At 34.9% G+C, this 22,723-nt stretch overlaps 1 protein-coding gene across 2 annotated transcripts in view; it reads left to right on the top strand.

Moving 5' to 3' along the window:
- The window catches only part of zfat (zinc finger and AT hook domain containing), a 54,597-nt gene extending 32,373 nt beyond the window's left edge, over positions 1-22,224 (top strand). The window contains exons 9-16 of one of the 2 annotated variants that reach the window (XM_088929732.1): positions 1,694-1,843; positions 4,533-4,706; positions 10,762-10,850; positions 12,912-13,050; positions 17,578-17,693; positions 18,677-18,800; positions 19,291-19,418; positions 21,438-22,224. In XM_088929732.1, coding sequence (XP_088785858.1) covers positions 1,694-1,843; positions 4,533-4,706; positions 10,762-10,850; positions 12,912-13,050; positions 17,578-17,693; positions 18,677-18,800; positions 19,291-19,418; positions 21,438-21,662 — 1,145 coding nt within the window. In that variant the 3' untranslated portion in view covers positions 21,663-22,224. Of the gene's footprint in view, positions 1-1,693; positions 1,844-4,532; positions 4,707-10,761; positions 10,851-12,911; positions 13,051-17,577; positions 17,694-18,673; positions 18,801-19,290; positions 19,419-21,437 lie in introns of both variants that reach the window. The other variant, XM_088929731.1, reaches the window with a different exon arrangement.
- The last annotated feature ends 499 nt before the right edge of the window (positions 22,225-22,723 follow it).

The following is a 22,723-nucleotide window of genomic DNA, read 5'->3' as shown; positions in this document are numbered from 1 at the left end:
ATTATTGATCCATAACATGCTGTAAAGTATGTGATTCCAATGCAAAATGTACAGGCATCAAATCTATACAAAGTATGAAGAGTTCTATTTATTCAAATTGCAGCATTTATTTAAGCTAAACATTGAAGGTGTTTTCATTGAGTATCTGCTTCATTAAGCATTTTACATTTTAATATATATAGCACTTAAATAAAAATACAAAAACAAAATATCTGCAAAAATGATAGTCTAAAATAGGAGAAACCTCAAATCAGTCACATGTCAAAACATCGCATCAATCAGATCACACATTTTTGGAGCACCAAATTTATCAACATACATGGTGTAAAACTGCATGGGACAAAGATGCAAAAGGAGTTTTTATAAGTGGCATCACTGGGGATTTCAAAACAGAAGAAGAAGTAAAAAGTTAGGCTATTTAGTTATCGTCTTGCATTTGTTTTAGCACCACAAAAAGCCTGTCTGCATTACAGTGCATTTACATGAGGTCTTAAAAATCTCCTGGGATTAATAAAAGGATGAACTCCCTGGAGTTAAAATTTGATTACTAGATGAGCAGTGATTATGAACGTCTAAATCCAGTGTAATGCTCAGTTTCATGCTTCAGATTCCTGGTAGGATAAAGGCTTTAAACTTCTTTAAAAAAAAACTTTTGAGAAGAAAAAGTAGCACTTGACCAAGGGACAGACATTATACTGTATTCTGAATAATCTAATTATACAGTATATAACTGAATATACTGAGATCTGTCGTTATGAAGGAAGATACTTTGTGTCTCTCTCTCATCCTAGCATTAATCCCGCATCAGCAGGGTCCGCTTGTCGGCACGCTCGTCTCCATTTGGTGGTCTGAACCAAATCTTTGAGCTGACGTTGCCATTAAATGCGACCGAGAATACTCCAACCAGCGGAGTCGGAGTTGGGGGGGGGGGGGGAGAACAAAGTAATGTAGCCAATTCATAGAGGGGGATTATTAGGAGGCATAGGAAATTTGGCCAGGATGCCAGGGTTACACCCCTACTCTTTTCGAGAAACACCCTGGGATTTTTAATGACCACAGAGAGTCAGGACCTCGGTTTTACGTCTCATCCGAAAGACGGTGCTTGTTTACAGTATAGTGTCCCCGTCACTATACTGGGGCATTAGGACCCACGTGGACCGCAGGGTGAGCGCCCCCTGCTGGCCTCACTAACCCCTGTTCCAGCAGCAACCTTAGTTTTTCCCAGGAGGTCTCCTATCCAGGTACTGACCAGGCTCACACCTGCTTAGCTTCAGTGGGTTGCCAATTGTAAGTTGCAGGGTGACATGGCTGCTGGCAAGGAAGATACTTTGTGTGATTTTTTTTTATTTTAAAATCAATCTTCTGTAATACTGTATCTAAAACCTTTGTAATGTCCTTTTATAAAATTGAATTTTATAGCATGACTATTTAATTTTTTATAATGTGTGATTTTGCAGTGTGTAATAAAATGCAATGATCCTGGCTATAGATACACAACTCTTACCTCAGTAGATATAAGAGATTTATACGAGCCGTGATTACTTGGTGATTTACCAATGGTAGACTTCTTTAGCTTTCAATAGACTTCTGCTTAGTAAAACCAATTTATACTTTATTGAGATATTATCAGGTTATTTCAAAGAACCATTTGCCTAACTACATAATTATGGATGATCGTTCTTCACTTCTTCAGATGTATCGATGAACAAAATCTCAGAAATTCTTGGGAGGAGAGTGCAGCTGAAGGGGCTAATTGGAAAACGTGCATCCAAGTGCCCTTATTGTGACTGTTACTTCATGAGAAATGGTTCTGACCTTCAGCAACACATATGGGCCCATGAAGGTAGGCAGTGTGCTTCTGGTGAATGTCTTTCGCTAGTGATTTCAGCAGCTTCTTTTAAGTGAATGTGTAATTTGAATTTAGCCAAATCTACAGAATATTGGAGTCACAAAGGAGTTAATGCCATTAATCCTAAACTGGCTATTCTGCATAATAAAACTACGGTGTGCTGTACATACCAAAGTGTTTTTTTTTCTGATGTGTGAGCCGAAAAATGGATTTGTAGAAATGTTTTGATGGGTAAGCAGGACAGCAAAGTGAAGGAACAGCAGTTTGAGAGACAGGGCATTGAACTTGGCATAATCAGCTCATTGTTTATTCAGTTATCGCTACAGTGTTGTTTCCTGAAGGACATTATTAATTGGGGGGAGAATCAAAATGACCTTGATGTTTTAAGTTCATTTGAATACCTGCTTGAAAATTAGAATGAGGTATTGAGAATTACATAATCTCTTCATGAATGTGTATGTGAAGAAATGTGTGTTGTACAGTGATTGGTGACAAATCCAGACACCTTCCTGTCATTTTAATATAGCACCTAGTGCTGACAATCACAAAGTGTGAAGCAGATCCCCTGATATTGTGATTAGTGTATCCCAGGTAGCATATGAGTCAGAGTCAGGGTAGTATTAGTTCTTTATTGGAATTACCAGTTTTCATAATTACATGACTTAAAATTCCCTACTGATGACATTTAACATTTAAAACTATTCTTTGACCCTGATAACATGAGGTCTTAAATGGCATGGGAAAGGTTGTAAAATGTTTTCAGACACAGTCTGCATTTTTATTTCAACGGTATATTGTAATAGATTATCCATCTTTTTGTGTGTTCTGAATAAACTTTTATGTACAGTATGTAATCTTTATTACATGTGCTGGTAAAAAAAAGATGACATACTGTAAACTCACTAGAACAGTTTTGGATTGGAAACTAAAAATATTTGGAAGTGAGGCTGAAGTGGGGCTCTGCAGGCATCAAGAATATCTTAAGCAGAAAGTACCATGTAATACACAAGCCAGTTACATATTTGCAATCTAATTCCATCCCATACTTCCAGCAGGTTCACCTTCAGCTGAGATCGAGATTAGAGTACTAGTGTGTGGGATTCCATCATCTTTAAATTACATTGAGATCAGGAATTGTTCAGGCTAGAGACAATAATGGAAGTCTGTTCTAAGACAGGGAGGCTACAATGACAATGAGAAATTCAGGTGCAAGCAAAACATTGTTTAAAGTGGTATTAACGTGTTCCCTCATTATAGTAGTTAAAAGTGTACATTTTCTGAAAACAGTCAAGTTTACAGCTTTGCTGTTACGTGTAAAGAAATAAAGTGCAGTGACTGTTGCATGGTAAAGTAATAAACCAAGTGTATGAAAGTGAAACCTTTCTGTATGAAAAGAAAACTCCTTTGGTAGTATACTGCATACAATATATGCAATATAACAATTCCTTTGAATACTTCATTCTCTTAGTCTAGATAGGGAAGGTTGTCCATTGTGTTTGCATTTTATAAAAAAGGGTCAAAGACAGCTAAGGGGGTGTCAATCACATTTATTTTGATTGTTCCATATCTTTGCATCGAGAGCACAAACATCGGTCTCAGTCTCCTGATTTAAAAAGTCTCATACCATCTAAAATCAGCTCCCCCAAAATTTGACAAGTATATCGCTCTGAAATAAAAGCAATGGATTCTTGATATATTGTCATCTATAGACAAAAAGACCTCGAATGCCATTATTAGAGTGCAAAATTGTCAAGGGATAAGGTCCAAGTTTACAACTTTAAAATGTGAACAGAATAGAATAGGAGTAAGATTTTGCCCGCAAATTCATCAGGTTTTTGGGTTTCTGTATTTTCCTGCTTTGTGAGTTAAGGAAAACCCAAAAACCTGATGAATTTGTGGGCAAAATATTACCCCTATTCTATTGTATGTACCTTTGCTAAAGCAGATTTTAAGCAACAGTTGCAAATTAAACAATGGTGATAAAGACAGAACATTGAAGAGGCTCCATATTGTTTGTGTCATGCAATCTCATTATATGTAATTGTTGTATGGGATTGAAATGCTCAGAAATCTCATTAGGAGATGATTAGTACAGTATGTACAGTTTACTTTAGAAATGGAATGTTTCTAATAACAAAGCACCCTCTCTTAACTCAACCAAAATATACATTTTGAAATGAAAGAACCATACTCCATTTGTGTCAAAGTTTTTTTTTCCTAAACTGTCGAGCTTTAACAGATTTGTTTTTATCATCTGTAATAAATATGGTGAGTTTAACATAAATCTTAATTAAACCCTAGTATATGCATCTTTGTTTAATTTTAAGCTTACACACACAAGCCTTAGAGTACCAATATAGAGTGACCTGGTCTTTTAAAAAGGTCCACATAATTTAAGAATGTAGCCAGCTTGGGAATGAGCACAGATGGTTTAAGTGGCCTGTTCACACCATCAGTAGCTTTTCTCATGATTTTCTGTTGTTTCTTTTAAGATTCATAAAACTTTAAGAAATAAATGTATTTTTAAAGTAATTATTAATATTAATTATGTATTAATATTAAACTATTACAGTCACAGTAGGTATGTGAACATTTTCTAAATGGAAATGGCAGATATTGTCATGGTTAATTGCTATTATGAGGGCTGTATTTGAACTCTTGACTGTGCTCTTGTTCCTCTTAGGAGTGAAACCCTTCAAGTGCTCCCTCTGTGATTATGCCACTCGTAGCAAGAGCAACCTCAAGGCCCACATGAACCGACACAACACTGAGAAAACACACCTGTGCGACATGTGTGGGAAGAAGTTCAAATCCAAATGCACTCTGAAGAGCCACAAGCTAATGCACACAGCTGATGGTGAGTCTACGAAAGAGGATAGATGCCCTTTTTTGTAATAAAAACGGTCTTCCCTACTGGTCTCGTCTAATTCAATCACACAGGGGTGAATAAGAGTAAAATGGTTTTGTGAAGCCCAAAATAACTGCATTCTCCTTCATCAGCTAAGATGGCTCAATAGACTTATATTAAAGTAACAGAAAGATCTCTTACTAGGATTAAAATGTCCATCCATCCATTTTCTAATGTCTATATCTGATGCGGAGTGATGCTCACACCAGGGCCAATTTTCCCAGAAGCCAAATAAGCTACCAGTTCCAGATTTGAACCCAGGGTCCCAGCCCTGCAAGGCAGCATTGCTAACCTCTGCACCACCATGCTGCCCTTTTTTGTGTTTAAATCTTGCATATTTTGAAGAATGAAATCTAGAATGATTTATTTCGGGCTCCCAAAACATAAATGTCATTTTTAGGTGGCTATATATGGTTCGTAAGGCGTCTAGTACTGTACTGAAGTTTTATAAATGCATGCAGATAAACAAAAAATCCCATTGTTCATTTTTTTTTTCCAAATTAAAACATTTCTTTGCTGTGATGATGATAAAGAAAGTCAAGTTATATAAAAATGTGTGTTTAAAGCATGGGCTTTAAATACGATCTTCAATCCCCAATATTGCAGCAGGTTTTTTGCTTTATATATATATGTAATTGCTCTAGAGCACTTCATTGAAAAGGCATCATGATAAGAGGGAGAAAAGGTTAAAATATACAAATTGTATTGAAGATGTGAAACACAGTACATTTCTTAAAATAAAAAAAAAACAATAGAGGCCTGGAGGCAGCTTTTCCCACAGAGAATAATAAATGTGTGGAATAATATACCAAGTGAGGTCAGAAAGGACAAAACATTGCAATCATTCACAAAGCAATTCAGCACAGTCCTGGGGAGGAATAGTATGCTAAAAAGGCAAAGGACCAGAATTAAATCTTGTGTGAGTGTGTTGGGGTAGACAGGCCACATATCTGTGGGGAAGGTAAATTCTAATTGGGTAGAAAATAGTCTCCACAGGGAATACTTTTGCTTCTTGATCCAATAGATCCTGCTGTAATAGAGACAGACACTGCTGGCATTAAAAGTCTTCTTTCCACTAAGTTATTTATATTGCTAGATATGCTCTTCTTAGAACCACTGGGACAGCAAATTGAAATTGATCAAAAAGGAGAGATGAAAGAGAGCAGAGGGGGGTTTCAACAGAAAGAGAATTTATTCTGTCTTCCCTAAATACTGGCAACAGCATCTAGTCTAAAGCAATTCATCCTGATAAATGAAAAGGACAAGAAAAACATTCCTTATTCTGTAAATTTCAAGACATTAAGAGTCCACAGTGAACATTTGCCTGAAGTACCGCTTACGTCTTCCCTCATTTGTAGTCAAGTATAATGCTGCCATTTATCCATCAGTTCAGTGGCTATTGAAAAGGTTTGTTGGACCGCTGTGCAATTTATCACCTTTGCTACTTTTCAGTGTTTTAGTCGTTATTCACATGGGGAGAAAAATAAGTTGTGTTTCTTGTAAAGATTTTGTTAAAAAATAGCAAGTACAATAAAGACTCCAAATATACAATCACATGAAAACAGTACAGAGAGGACAGAGAATGCTTTGAACAAAGCTGACAAAGGTTACAGTAATATTGGATAATTGCAATATGCAACAGTTTACTTAATTACTTAATTAAGAAAATGGTCATTTGCTGTGTGTAAAAAAATATTTTATTATTAAGCTAAAAATGTTATTCATGTGTATGTGACAATTATCTATCGAGACTCTCCTAAGTACCTCAGAGTCTGTTGTTTGTCCCACGTTTATCCCTTTTTAGTCTATTCAATTATCATTGATTCACTTACTTAGAACTGTATGGAATTGATTATTTATTCTGACTCTGATTATGACGTATGTTGTGAGACATTTGTCTTTATTCCTCTGTTCAAGTAGTTTTCTGTGCATTCATATTGATTTAAACCTTTAAGTGGCATCCACTTTTTTTTTAGCATTGCAGGAAGAGGAACCAGTCCAGTTCATTGGTCTTTCGCTTCTTTATACATTCAGAATACATCAACCGTAACCCTAGTATGCTTTAACAACAAAATATTGTTTTTGGCAAAAGTATTTTGTTGTATTTAAATCTCTGTCAAATACAAAAAAAACCTATTTCTCAAAAAACAAAAAAGATCCATATATCACAATCTAACTGTCCTGTGCACCAAACAGATGCAACTCAGGTTTAATGGATAAAATCAAATGTTTTAAATATAACTGTTTGTGGACGGAGCTATAGCAGCATGTGAGCTGTAAAGGAAAAGGTATAGGTTAATTCTGTGCTGAAAAGTAGAAACAAAGAAAAACAATTCAGTTTCTGTTGTGAGTGAAAGCATTTCACAGCTAAAATTGGGTTCTACCTCCTAGAGCATTAACACAATCCTGCACCTATTGTATTATGAATAGATCTTATCCACCTGTTACTACCCTGTTGTGGAATGCTTTTTCTCTCTTTCTGAGCAGCTGCAGCAAGCTGGGTGGTTGTGTTTGGCTCACGTTGATGGCAATCGTAAGTTGATCTCACAGATGTTATATTGGGCTCAGGTCAGGAGAAAAGCCTGGCTGTGGCAAGACTTCAAAATTATTTTCTTCCAATCAGTGTCTCCACACACAGCATCATCTGTCAGGTCTTCCAAGGGCAAACGGCATTCATTATTGAATAAAACACTCTAACAGTCTCTCTCTGCTGCCACCCTAGATGTCCTTTAGCCCACAGAAGACTGTATTTCTTTCTCTCTTGTCCATGTTACTCCATCAAGCATGCAAATAGAAGACTACAGTGTGCTGTTCCTTCCTGGACATTCTTGTGCTGTAGCCTCTGAAAACAATTACAGAGATGGATTAGATGGATGTGAAGTCCTAGGCTGCTTAATCGCCATTCTCTTTCAGAACGTTGTCCATTCCTTAGAGAGGCAATTTCCAGGTCGCTCTGTACTACTCTGCTGATTTTGAATGCGAAAATGTCATTTTCTGGGTCACTACTATTGCAGGCAGCCAGCCTTCATTCATACCAAAGGCAAACAAATGTTCTTCATTTCTGAGGCAGGGCATTGTTGCATCGTTCTTTCTGGCTGTGATTTTTGTTTTTTAAATGGCATGAATTATTTATTATTCACATAACTGAAAAGAAGGTGCACATAAACACTTAAAAATACACAACTTTAATGTTGCTTATGAAACACGAAGGCCTACCACCACGTGTGGTGTACTGTACATTTTTGGTAGCAGTGTTTTCTTTGCCTACTGCAGTCAAGTATCCTTCTCTGATGATAGGTCCGATTTATTATTTTCTCAGAAACAAAGATTACACCTGCATATCAGTTATGTGATCCCCTGGCTATTAATTCAGGGTTTTAATCATCTTTTTTTTTTTAATCAGCTCAAATACCAAATACTGAGCACATTAGGTTTTTTTAGAAATGTCCTGAGTCCAATGTATTGTTATCCCCAAAAAAAGCTTAATTATCTCTTCACTTTATAAAATGTAAACTGCTTTGTGCCTGTCAGGCTATTGATGGGAATCTCCAACAATTGTGCATCACTTTATTAACCTCCAAAGATCAAAAGCAAAATAAAAACTAGGATTGGGAAGTTTTCTCATGACATTATTTTTCATTAAATGTAACATAATAATAGGACTTAATATTTATTACAACGCATGATTCATTTTTTGCAGTAAGTAGTGCGCTGTAGATAGAAAAGTACTTTTTAAACCTACTTCTTTTCTTATTCTTTAAAAGGATGTTGAGATAATCCTCATGTAACAAATACAATGAATGCTAACTTCAGTGAAGAAGTGAGACAACAGTGCTTAATTGTGCACAACAAGAGCTGTTTACTTTATAAGTTAGGTGCCAACAGACAAGGATGTCAAAAAAGTTCTCAGTTCTCTGCTATTTACATTAGAGACTTCCACTTTCAGCAGGATCTGTTTGTGGATATTCATGTAAATTAAACATGAGAAGTGCAAATGTTTAACCCTTACATATCACCATGCTTTTAAATTTCCATTTTTTATATTATAAGATTAAATGATGTCTCCTTTATCATTAAGAAAGGCTCATGTCTAGATGCTAGACAGCCAATTGTCACGTACAGTACCTTTTTGCAGTACCTTTGCCTTCTAATTCCTGTGGGATATTACAGTGTAAGATTATCTCTTGGCAGTCAATTATCCTCACCCAGGAATTCACTTTACAGCTATTACACAGAGGAAGAAAAAAGTTACTGTTTATAAATCTGGCACTTTGCCTTCACACTGCTGACTGGGGTCTTGGCATTTGAAATCCATTAGCAAGTGCATGAGAGTAGTTGATCCCCTCCTGACCCCCACACTCTTCATGGATGTGCCCAATTATCATAAAACTAATGGGATCAAGACTGGCACAATGATGATATTTCTGGACTAGTGCGTGGGAATATTAACAGCGCTGATACATAGTCTATCAGAGGGCCTTTATTAGGACATTTTGAAAACGGCAGGTGTGTGACCTGCAATTGAGTAAAGCAATTATCTGGAAGATTGCAAGCATCTCTTTACATCTATTAACCTCCAATTGAATGGTGTCCAATTCCAGAAAAGTTTTTTTTTGTAAAGAAACTATTTTATTAAAAAAATCAAGTGGGATAGATTAAATCGCAGTGCTGAAGAAGTTTTAACGATTTTTTGAAAAGCTGTAGAATTCACAATGACAGCAAAAAAGTTCCATTAGTGAGAAATATTATTTAAAATATTATTTTTATTTTATATTTGAGTATTTGAGCTTTTTATTCCAGTTAAATAGCAGACAGGGGTGAAAGCTGACAGACTAATATTATTTGCTTTTACTGTGTGGTAAGACTTCAGTCTGACTTGAAATATAAAACTGAAGCCTCATGACTTTTTGTCTTAGGTTTTCAGTTTAGTATAATTTCTTAATACAACAAAGTACAAGAATTACTTTAAGTGCTTTTGGTGGCATGCAAATATTCATTACCGATAGTTCCAGTGAGAAAGAACAGATTGATATATAGCTCTGTGTTTGGCATTGTCGGAAGTTCATTATCAGAATTAAAGTAATATCCTCAAAGTGATTTGCTTATACAATTGTATTAAACAGTAGAGATTTTGTTGACTGTTTCTTTTTGTTTTATGAAAATTGAAAGGCTAATCTTTGATCATATTTATACATTATCAGACTTTTACGTCTTAAATTCTCAGGTCACATCTTCCCTGTTTTAATACATACATAGCAACTGTTATTTGCGTATTAGAGACTTATTGTAATACTATTTTTGAAGACCCCCTCCCATATGTTTTTATTGCAGACATTGTAGCATACTGACATTTTGTTTTTGCCTCTCAAGTTCTAAGGGTTCCAAAGCTTACAACTAGCATTACATACGGTACTGTATATGTTGGTACATTATATACAGTATTAAATCCATTATATTGAGTAATTGTTTATATATAGTATATAACATGATGATCTCAAAATTATTGTAGTTATCACACTTGTAACCTTATGCCTGTACTCAAAGCACCAATGACCTTGCATCTGTAAATAGTTATTTATGTTTAAACCACTTCTTTTGTTAACAATATGTCCTTGAGATTCAGACATAATGCATAGACTGCAGGTAACTACAAATTGGGTTTTTGATAACTGGTAGGCAAGAAAGGAAAGTCATCCAGCTGCTGGAACAGGGGGCTGAGTGGGAATGAGAATTGCAACTTCTATTATCTAGCTATAAAGAGAGAGTTTTGCCAGGGGAAACAGGCAGAGAAGGAAAAAGAGAGAGAAAAAAACTTTTTCCCCCCTTATGCTGGATTATGATGCTTTAACTTCAGCTGAAATAAAAGCCTGATGATCGCTTCACCTCTGTCGCCTGGACTCTCACTGTCCAGTTACCCTCACCCATCTGCCTTCATTGTGCAAGTGGGACTTTGCATATCTCTGAGAAAATTATCTTTTGATCAACCTTCATTTCTTTTCTGCAGGCCGGCAGTTTAAATGCACTGTGTGTGAATATACAGCAGCTCAGAAGCCCCAGCTTCTGCGCCACATGGAACAGCACGCCTCATTTAAGGTAACAGGAGACATGTTGTAGACATGAAAAAGGAAAACAAAATCTATCAATGTTTGAAAAAGAGTAAGGAATGATAGATCTATTATATATTATGGATATTTATTAGTTCTTTTTTTTCAGAGTACTATGGAGGTGGAAACCGTACTTTTTTTCAAATCACTATTTTTGCACAACCACGTTATTTTTATGAGAAGGGGAAATTAGAAGTTGTCCTCCCTTACAAACATTGTGATATTACAAGAGTTACTTAATATCCATATCACTTAGTGGCCTTTAAAGATTCACCAGACTCCTGAAAGGTCTTACTTTTAAGATGTCTCTCTCTGATGCAAAATGTTATTTTTACAGTTCCTACTTTTACTGTCTTTTTTTGTGTTGATTTTGCTTGGTTCGGAATTTATGCTGGAAAGAAAAAAAAATATTTTGTCAGAATGGTGCAGGGATTTCCAAATATTCAGTGACAGTCTGCGCAGAATCCAGGACATATCAGTCATACAGTAATTTCCAGTTGTCAGTCATGAAGAGTGATTAGCTAATATGGTTTTTGGCATCTGAGAGATGTTAAGCGATAATCTGGTTGAGAAAACCGAGATGACTGAAACAGTCTGTGGCATAATTGTGAAAAATGTGAAAAATGCCAGCCTTGGACTGCTTGGTAATGTACTTTTTTTTTATTTGTGATGAAAACAAATTAAAGTGAAAGTAAAGGAGAAAGTCCATAACATAAAAATAATAGCCAGTTTAGAAACTGCATTTTTTTCATCTTAGTCCGCTTGGGTTCTTCATTGTTATATTGCTTCTTGTGTTAATACATAAGGTTGCATGAATTCATCATTGAATTGCTTGGTGCTAGCCCAAGGACACACAAAGATTTCTGCACAAATCACTATTATTGTGTTCTCCTTCACGAGCTTTCCAACAAGTCCATCTTTAGATGAGAGCTAGAAAGCTAACAAATCGTTTTTCAATTGAAAAGTGTCAAGAATTGAGGCTTCAAATTTCCTTTCATACTAAATAGTATGGCTTTTGTTCTCACATGATAATGTTTAAAAAAGATTTTGCTTATGTTCTTTGTACAGTTTGTATCCAAAAACAAACCATATACTTTTACATTTGAAAGGTCGTGGGATAAAAAGAAATGGCTCATTAAAACATTTAACTTTTCCTAAAACAAAGTTCATTTTTTGTAATTTAGGAGTTCTCAAACATGAAATTTGGACATATTTTACAGGCTGTCTGGAAATTTATGAACAGTTGGCAGCCTAGGATTTGTCCATTAATTTCCTTGTTGAAGTAACATGCCTAATAGTGCCTTCAGCAGAAACACTTCAGCAGAAATTTTGTCTTGAATTAGATTTTGCATTTATACTGCAGAGCCTATTTGCATTTTTCACACTAAACATTTAGCATTTATTTTACTGTTGAGATTAAAACGGAGTGAAATTATGTCTTACTTGCATAACATACAGGATGTATGATGTATGAGAGTGTTTATGATATTTATGGCATTTGCTTGGCAAGATCAGATTACTGGATGGTTAAATTATAATCAGTTGAGGGGGTTTGAAAAATTGACATTTTTGATTTGGCTACTATGCTATGTTATGAACTTCATTCCTCCTTTTTTTCACTTTAAGATTGTTCTGAATTGGGTTAAAAATGAGAGATAAAAACCAGGAGGAGCAGGGTGCAAAATTAACTGAAACCTTTGCAGTAGTCTTACTTTTCACCTCTGTTGTTATTGCTTTCCACTAGTCAATTATCTGGTGCAAAAAACACAACACTTATAGTACCTAGAATCTAACTGTGTGTATCAAAACCCACCCCGTACACTTGACTTTAACCTTACTTATTGCCACATGGGTATGTAGAAGGAGCCGTGAATTTATTACAAGGTTGTTATCCCAATATGTTGCATTGCGTCTGCGTCAGCAGAAATCACCTTTACGAAAATGATTTGGCACAAGTGCCTGGATAGCTGGTATGCATGTGTGTTCGGCTCTTACAACTCAATGGAAATAACTGATCACCAAATATGATTTTTTTATGATTCGTTTCTAGCCTTTCCGATGTGCACACTGCCACTATTCTTGCAACATGTCTGGATCCCTGAAAAGGCACTACAACAAAAAGCATCCCAATGAACAATACACAAACGCAGGCTTGGGTACTCCAGCTGCAGATATGCTGCTTCAACAAGGTAGGTTTTTTAATCAGTGTTCAACATACTGCATGAATTTCCATACATGCTTCTCCTTTTGTCTTTAACTTTTAGTTAAGATTGTGTATTGCATCCCTGAATTTGACGCTACATCTGTACTACTGATACTTACTACTGATATGTTTTTTTGTGTATTATGTATGTTTCATGCCATAATATAAAATAAATGCCTTTAGCTGCTTCCTGAATGTTTGCTCTCATGTTGATTGTTTAGTGATTTATTAGTACAATCTTCATAAAATATGAATCATTTAAAAATGAACCCACTCTTCTTACGTAACAAGCAATGAATGCCACAGGTTAAAAAACACTTGAAATATTCCTGAATGCTATGTTTTCCCATTTAGCAGCAACAAGCTCGAAGTCTTGATATGTCTATATTTCACTTGGGAGAGATGATATTTCAGTCAGCAGTAGTGTTAATTATGCTCTCAAAACTATTTACATTTAAATGAATGGAAAAGAAAGCTGAATGATATTTAATTAACTATAATTTACCCATGAAGTTAAGCTATTACAGTATCAATTTACATGTCAAGCTTTAAAACAATTTGTCTCTTTTTAAAAGGTATTTTTAGAACGTAAGAAGGGTTAGAAACGAGAGGCGCCCATTCAGCCCAATCTAGCTTGTGTGGTAGTTAGTATTATTAATCCAAGGATCTCATCTGTCCATATCTTGAAAGACGCTAGGGTATTAACAGCATGGCTGGGTCCATACTCCCATCTTTAATCTGTGGGTAAGAAAGTCCCTCCTGTTCTGGTTTTACAAAACATTTGTGAGCACTTGCTTACATTAAACGTCATCTGCCATGTGTTTTCCCAGTCATTATTTGTATCAAATCTTTTCTTATTTGCATTTGTTGCTTTTATAGTGTTTTCTAATTCTCCTAAAATCCTCATAATTTATTATCATCTATCATTCTGGAATTTAGATCATTAATATACATTTTGAAAAGCATAGTCCTAGTACAGATCCCTGTAGTAATCTGGACCTGTCTATTTTCTTTTTAATAACCAATGCTCTAAATGTGTGTCCATTATTGGTATTGATTGTTCACTGACCTGTAACAAATTGATAAAGCAAGATGTATATTTTCTAAACTATGCTGCCTATTTTCTCTGATACTGTTTCACAAAAGTGATCCTTCACTTCCTTTACTTCATATAATTATTTTCATTGCCTTCCATTTCTTTTTAAGTTTGGCATTAACCAGAAAGACATCCCTTTTTCAGTATATGGAACCTGTGAGACTCTTGTATTGCCTTTTCTTTGTTTTCATCAAGAATAACTTCCGTTTACTAATTTTATTCTATTTTTTATGTGGACTCCAGCTGATCCCTGATCTGGTATGATTGTGAAGTCAAATAATCCATTCAATAGGTGATAGATTTCAGGGTTACTGTCAGTAACATTACCAGTTATACTTAGTATTGAAAGAGATGGAGAATAGATTGTTTATGTCTTTAAAAAATGTGTATTTTTAGTCAGAAATTGCTTTCTTTGTGCCATTAGAATGATTTATATACAGATCTCTTTCCAATACATCCAACTAAGTGGTACACTGTTTGATACAGGTTGCAGAATAAGTGGATTAATTTGCAACCTGTGTCAAAAAGTGACTGTAGGATGGAATCCAGGTTGTGCCACTTCCAGGGCCTGGCAGTTCCCAGTGTCAAGGCAGAATTGCCCCAGAGCTACTGTGATAAAGTGGCCTTGTCAATATAGAATTACCCAGGAGCACTTGACAATGAGTGGCTGATATCCACTAATCTAATTGTTGTTTTGATATGTAATGTGCATGAGGTTTTTGGTTATCCACGAAAGTTGCCTTTGTCATCAATTTGCACTGGTGTCTCCCTGCATACTGCCCAGATTTGCTGAATGAGAAGGAATGTGCACTTGCTGAGTTTGGCAGTGCACATCAAAGTAGGAACATCATATGCATTCTTCAAGTATCAAAAGCTGCAGTGTTAACTTGGTTTTAAATGTAAAGAAAGGGGAATATAACCAATCCCAAAATTCACAAAAAACAAAGCTTTCATTCTTGTAATGAAGGTGTTTATTGTTATATACAACAGATGAACATATCTTGCGTCCTCCTATCTTTTTGACAAAGCTACATAAACACATCATTTAAATAATTTTGGTTCTGCTAGTCAGTGGGACGGAAGGATATTAGGGCATTAACACAACATTTTGGTCCAAGAAAGTCTGGCAGTCTGTTTCTTTGATCAGTTTTCAAACCATTGCCTAACAATTGCTTCCATGCACTTATGCATCTTTGTGAGATGTTTCATGAATCATGTAGATAATCATATGGATATAATTTCCATTTTTGTAGGTTCCTCATACGTTTTGAGTTTAAAGCTTTAAATCACTTAATCAATCCTTTTTATAATTTTTGTTTATGCTGGAGAGTTTTTGTTCTTCTAGCCTGGCTCCTCTTTTTATTCATATTGATCTCTTTTTTTGGTGGGCTTTATGCACAAAGTAAATCAAAATTGTGAATTGAATTGAATGATTGCCTGCAATACAATAAATAATTTAAAATGTTATTATAATGAATTATAATAGTCTTTAATGAATAATCACTTCCCTTTCAATTACTTCATGTGACACAAGCAGTACACGATATATAACATAAACATTGTTAATGCCACCAGGCAATCATTATAGTATTTGCAGTTTCATAAAAGGGACCCAATCTTTTCTGTATGTTCAGGGAAAGCAATTACAACAATGGAATAAAGCTGATCCTGATGAGGCTAAATTTAAGGTGGTTTTGAAATGCTTTAATGCACTTCTGGTTATCATTGTAAAGCACACAAGGTCAGTCATATATTTTTAAATATTTTGCTTTAATTGGAAAGTGGATTAGATCACCAATAGCAAAGGTTTTCAAAGTAAGAAAGTGATTATATTTGTAGATTGAAAATTAAAGTTACAGCACTCTTCTTCACTATATTAAAGTTATCTTAAGCCAATTGGATGCTAGCTTCTGACAGCATCGCTAATTGACAATGCAATGTCATTTCTATCTTCCCCTTTCTCATGGATAATATTTTTCTTAAGAATACAACAGCTAAGTTGTGTTTTGGAGTTTTGGAATAAGTAGTGTTTTAAGACATTTATTTCAGTGAATGGTTAAGTGCTCGTGTCACATTTATTTTTTTTGGCAGATTATGACTGCAGCAAAATTTATTGTTAATTTTAAAATGCCAAAAGGACTCAACAGCTGGCAGCTGTGAATTCAGAAAGATTAAAGAGGAGCCAAGAGCCTCTAAAAGTGTACAGCTGTTTTGAGTTCTGATAGATGATGCACTGTGTAGTGTCTATTTTTATAATACTGTTTTGCCAGATTTATATCTCGTACTTGGATTTTTTTACGGAATTATTTTGTCTGCAGATTAAAGACACTTGAAGACGTTTTAAAAGAAAGTGTTATACCACAATGTATATACAGTAGCTATGGTAATTATAATAAAAAATGCATATCTGATGCCTTAAAAATTAAATTACAATTATTGATGTTATTTCTGTTCAATTCTTCTGATGTATAAGATGAAACTATAATTCACATTAGATAGGTCTGGTGCCTAGAATGCTTAGGCAGCAGTGGGTTGTGGACTTTAATTTTCACGGCTTACCTATAATACACAAAAGATATACTGTATGCTGCATGTAGAAATCTGATTTACCTGTAGTTTAAAATGACTGCATGACTTACAGTATAGATAAATAATTTTAATATTCCTACTGTCGGTGTACTACAGTAGTACATCTTCTTTCCCCTTTGGAACATAATTGTCAAAACAATATCTTAATATGCTGACTGACACTGTATTGTATAAGATGGTGTTTTTTAGATGAGACATTAAGCCTATATTATGACTACTTGCTTGTTAAAGATCCTATGGCAGTGTTAGTAAGTAGTAGTGTTCATAGTAGTAACTAGTAGTGTTCATCCCAATGTCCTGGCTAAATTCCTCACTAACCAACCTAAAGTTCCCCCTTCTTTATTTGGTGAGACTTCACTTCTGTCCATCCTGTGCCTGATCTGTGCAGTGGGACAGCTGGTGCATAAAGGCTGTCATGTTTTTCTTCACTGGTGAATTAATTGCATCCCCTCCCCATGTGAAGAGCATTTTGGAATAAAAAAAACAATATAAATGCGATTAATTATTCTTATTATCAATAAAATACTGTTTTTAGACAGTAGTATAGAGACATACCTCCTGTACTCTGATATTACATACAAGAGGCTTTAATAGAAATGCAGTTCTGGTTAATTGCGAAAGAGTTTGGGCGACAAAAGGACAAATCAAGTCATTCAATTAAAACCTGACAGCAACAAAAGATCAGCAAATCAAAAATCATAACATTGGTTTTACTTCCACGTTATATTTCTACTGATGCCCATGTAATTTTATGTAAAGAATTCCCTTTTCCTTTCAGTTGTAAAACATCTAACCTGACCTTAATTTGTTTTGTATTTTTACTTCCAGGAGGTGTCAAGTGTCCTGTCTGTAACTTTGTTTATGGCACAAAATGGGAGATGAATAGACATCTTAAAAACAAGCATGGTCTTAAGCTTGTGGAGACTGATGGAAATCAGTGGGAGGTAAGGTGACTCAAAAGACTGCCTCTAAGGACATTGTTTGGTTACTATGACTATAGATAATAAACATAGTCCTTTTCAGTGTAAAAGCTTTTTATACTATGTCCTTGTCACCATGCATGAGTGAAGTTTCTGGAACAGTGTAGGTTGATATCAACATCGTTGATAAGGCTTCTGTTTACATGGTATGCTTTAAGCTTATTGAAAGTCATTGTCAGCTTATTGAAAGTTGATGTTAGATGATACAAGATCATATTCTGGTCTCACAGTTTCCTAATGTGTCTCTTCTATGCTTATTAATCCATCTGGGATATTTGTGAAGATCAAATTAATGCAAGCACTTCCCTTGGTTGGTCTTTTGACAAGCTGGCTACAAAAGCAGTTATTCACAGTATCAATCATTTTTGTCATTTCAGTTTCAGTTTTAGCAGTAATGATCTCATTTGGCCTGTCCCACTCTAGGTGAAGAATACTGAAATCACCCAATGATATGAACTTTTCTTTTACACATGCAAATCTGATTGTATTGTAGGCTCAACAGTTTTGATTCTTTCTTACAAACCAGTTCACAATTCCATTTATTTTTTGCAGTCACGGAAGTGGAATCTCCAATATAAACTGCTTCCCCATCACCTTTCATCTTTCCTAGTCATATTGTCCCACTAAAACTAATCTCCCTTATCCTCTGTCATTCAAATTGCTGTAACTGCTACAAATGTTGTCATAATTACTTGGTATTATTACTGGCTTTTAAATATGGGCCTCCAGGAACTTGGCTGCTTAATCTTGTACAGGATCTCCCCTAAAGAATCAGAAACAAAATACAAAAGCACGAGGAGTATTTACTATACTTCTAAAGCAAAAGAAGATAAGGAACTGCCATAGCCTTTTCTTTTTCAAGTTTTAACGTTGTTTTTTTATTGTTTTATAAATAGATTACTGCATAGCCCAAAGGCACAGAATTCAAAATGTGTATCTTTCAGCAGGTTGTAGAATCCTCCTTGGATGAGCCATCTACCCAATATCTCCATATTACAGAGACTGAGGATCTCCAGGGAACTGAGGCTGCTGTAGCGGCACTCCAGGATCTGCGGTACAACACTGAAAATGGTGAGTAAAAGCAAATACTAGGGAGGAGTTTGTGACAGTACAGTTTATTAGCTCTTTCCTGATGTTTGTACAATCAGGCAGAAAATGCAAAAGAGAAATGAAATAGAGTTTCTTTTTCAATTACCTACAGTAGTTTAAAAAAATACCTTGGAGTTCATCAAATGAAATGCTATAATTAAGCAGGAAAGTTTCGGAATCATCCTGCGATCCTTCCTTATGATGTTTTGTTTTATCAGATTTTGTTTGGGATCAACACCTTTGAGCATTTTTTAATAGTGAATATTATATAAATCAAAATGCCGCATTCTCGTTTTTTACATTATTTTGTATCATTAGGTTTTGGTTTTCAGTCATGTTCAATTGATCTTCTTTCAGTTTTGTTCCATTTACAGAAGTTAAATTAATTTTAGATCGAGAATTTCAGTTTTTGCTGTTATTGTTTTTGTCTTTCTTGTGCTTATTGCCTGCCTCGGTTTGATATTTACTATAGGAGAGAGATTGGATCCCACAGCAGTTAATATTCTTCAGCAAATAATCGAGCTTGGCTCAGAGAATCATGACACTGCTGTCGCCTCAGTAGTTGCCATGGCTCCTGGAACTGTGACTGTGGTGGAACAGGTGAGATGTCATTATCGTCTACAGTAAAACTTTCTGGATGAATGGTAATGTAATTTATTGATCTTATTGCATCATAGTCTTGACAGATTGTGGCATTTTTTATTATTTATGGACCTAAGGAGATACTTTATTCTAGTGTGTCTTTCACAGTGGCGAAAGAACGAAATGCATCAACCCATATTCACAGATAATGTGGATAGAAATGCCCCTCTCCTTTTGCAAACAAGGACTGAAATGAATAATCAGAGCAAAACTGTGTCCAAAAGATGAATAAAAGTATATTTGACTCACACACAAAATTAAAAGCCTCTAGTTAAATGAAAACTATAAAGTCATTGACATTATACACTGTACATCTTCTTTTTTTTATAAGAAGAATTATGGGTTATAAGTACAAATGATTTCATATGATTTTTACATCTTTTAAATTCATTATATTTATGGAACTCATTCTCGTTTCATTTTATACAACAAAAGGGAGAGATTGAATTTCAAAATTTAAAACTGCAACATGTCGAAAAATGACTGAAATGTATTATGGAGTTGAAAATGTCAGAGCAGTTATTTCCAGAGTTCTTCCCCATCAGGTCAGCACTTGCACACTGAGCTCGAATGAAAATGAAAATTTGCCTTTGGTGCAATTAAAGGTAAAGCATCACTCGAGGGACCAGAAGAACTTCAAAAAGAATATTCTATCAAGTGTTTTACAAAGCTCCACTTTGAAATCCTGAACTAATGTTTATATTAGATTTTTAATGCACATGTCAAAATATTGGCAGTAGAGAGCAAAACTGACCTACCTTTTCAGATGAAGTGTGAGGTTTAAATAAAACCAAGCAGCCTATAAAAAAAGCAAAATAAGGCATCATGGGAAACTTCAAAATCCCTTGGCCTAAGATTTGAGGCACAATAGTAATGATAGTAGTGATGATAGCAATAATTTGAGCTAATGGTTATTGTAACAGCAACATAGTGGTCAGTTTTGTATCAATGCTAACAGCTCAGGTCATTGTACATAGTGTATTTTAGTGAACACCCAAATGTTCATTACTTAAAGGCCAGGTAAATGGTGTAGCATTAGTTTGTCAAAGCAGACTACTGTATATAAAATGGTCTTTAGATGTTCTTAAAGGACCAACAAAGATCAGCTTAACTGTTTATGTGCATCATCACTGCAGAAATGTCTTTATAAGCCTTAATGAGTTCAGTTCATTGCTTTTATCAGGGCCATATGCGTCAAGGCTTGAAAGTTCAACTGTAACACTACTAACGAACAAAGGCTAATTTACTTAATCCAATTAGCATAATAATTGGAATTTCACACTTTAAAAAAAATCAAGTACCTTTCGTTCATATGTACAGTATAAGAAAATTGCTATATTTTGAAAGTAAAATCAGACAGCAATTGATTGTTCTCAAATTCAGGTTAGTTTTTTTAGAAGAAACTAATCACTGAAATCAGCACTTTTTTATTTACTCTAATTGAGCTAACATCATTTTAATATGAATATATTGTCAGTATATTAAATAACAGTTTAATAGCTGCACTGCTTTTGGTTCAATCTATCCCTTTAATGCCTTCTTTGTGATGTTATATGTTCTGTGTATCACTGCGTAACCTTTAACTGGATCTGTTTTCTTTCCACTTCCCAGAAACCTACTGGTTAGGATAGTTAGTGTCTGGAAATTATTGACGTATGAGTGGGTACACACATCCTGTGTACACCAATAATATCCTGCTGTCTCACCCCAGGATAGTCAGTAGTCCAATTCTGCCACTTGTTTCCCACGAAAACTTTGGATTCTCATTACCCTTTAGTCTGATAACAGAGATGGGTACAGTATATTTGCCCAAAGCCGGATTGAAAACATTTGCAAATAATGTCAACACACAAGTGATCTTGTGAAAGATTCTACAGAGGAGGAGACATTTGTTGGTTAATTATTTGATGTAATATAGATTTACCTATGGTTTTGCTGACTGAACCATCAAGCACAATTCCTTTCCGTTTATCACAGGTTGCCGAAGAGGAGCAACAAGGGAACCACGCAGTGATGATTCAAGAGGCTTTACAACAAGCATCAGTAGGCCTAGGAGAGGAACACCATCTGGTAGTCTCCTCGGATGATGTGGAAGGAATTGAGACTGTTACTGTTTACACACAGGGAGAAGATGCTTCCCAGTTCATTGTGTATGTCCAGGAGGCTGTTCAAGCAGAGGAGCAAACTGTGGAAACTGTCTGATGCTTGGAAAGCAAGATTGTATTCTTTGAAAAGGAGAACTAGTGTGTTACTCTTCAGACATGTATCAAAAACTGTTGTGAAGACATTTTTAAAATATAAATTGTAGATGTAGGGCAGCTCAGATATACCCTTTTTTTCACGTAAATATGTTGAATGACCAGAACTCAATATGTGATTGTTAGCGTCTAGATTATCCTGATTTTATGGCTAAGTCACTCAGAGGAAACTTCCATGAAAGGACCACGCTTTTTGAATTATGAAGTAAAAAAATATCAGGATTTTGTATCATAGTAACATTTAATCTCTCCCAATTGCTTTAGTTTAACAATTTTTAAGAAAGCTAGACTGACACAGAATCAGATTTCTGAAGATCCTGTTATTGGTATTAGTAATATGACTCCATTCCAAACATTTAAATTTCAGTTAATATGGGATGGATAGATAGTTTAATTAATTAATTTTCAATTAATAGTTTTGCACTTTTAATGTAAAAGGAAAAGTTTCTACCAGAAAGCATCTTGATAAATGCCCTTGAGATTAAATGAGCTGCTTAATCCAGAAACTTTGTGTAATTCTTGTAATAGTTCAGTTTATTTTCCGTTCAACAAACATTTTTCATAGTTTGCATGGTGCCAGAAGTTTTTACATATCTAGCCATAGATATTTAAACACAGAGAAATTTTCAAAAAGGAATATGTTTTTAAGTTTTGGAAACCAGGTATTTTTTCAGAATCATATTTATATTTTAAATACAGCTTAATGTACAACAGCCTTTCTCTTTTAGTCTCTTAATCAATTAATATTTTTAATTCTCTTCATTCTTTCACTGCAAACATAATTTTACTTGAATTTAAAAAAACTATTCTACTTATGAAATTCAGAGGTTGATAAGAAAGAAATGTGAATATAGATGTTGTCAAGTCTTTCTTTTTACAAAGAATTGGACAGCAAAAACCTTGTTACATCATCCCAAGACACTGTACAGTAAAACAAAAAGAAGATGAGTATAAAATTACACAGTATATGAAACAGAATTAAAAGTATAAAAGTGAATTTGATAG

This window comes from Atractosteus spatula, chromosome 12 (assembly GCF_055471065.1).
Source record: "Atractosteus spatula isolate fAtrSpa1 chromosome 12, fAtrSpa1.hap1, whole genome shotgun sequence".
NCBI classification, from domain to species: domain Eukaryota; kingdom Metazoa; phylum Chordata; class Actinopteri; order Semionotiformes; family Lepisosteidae; genus Atractosteus; species Atractosteus spatula.
This window is presented reverse-complemented; position numbering and strand designations above follow the sequence as displayed.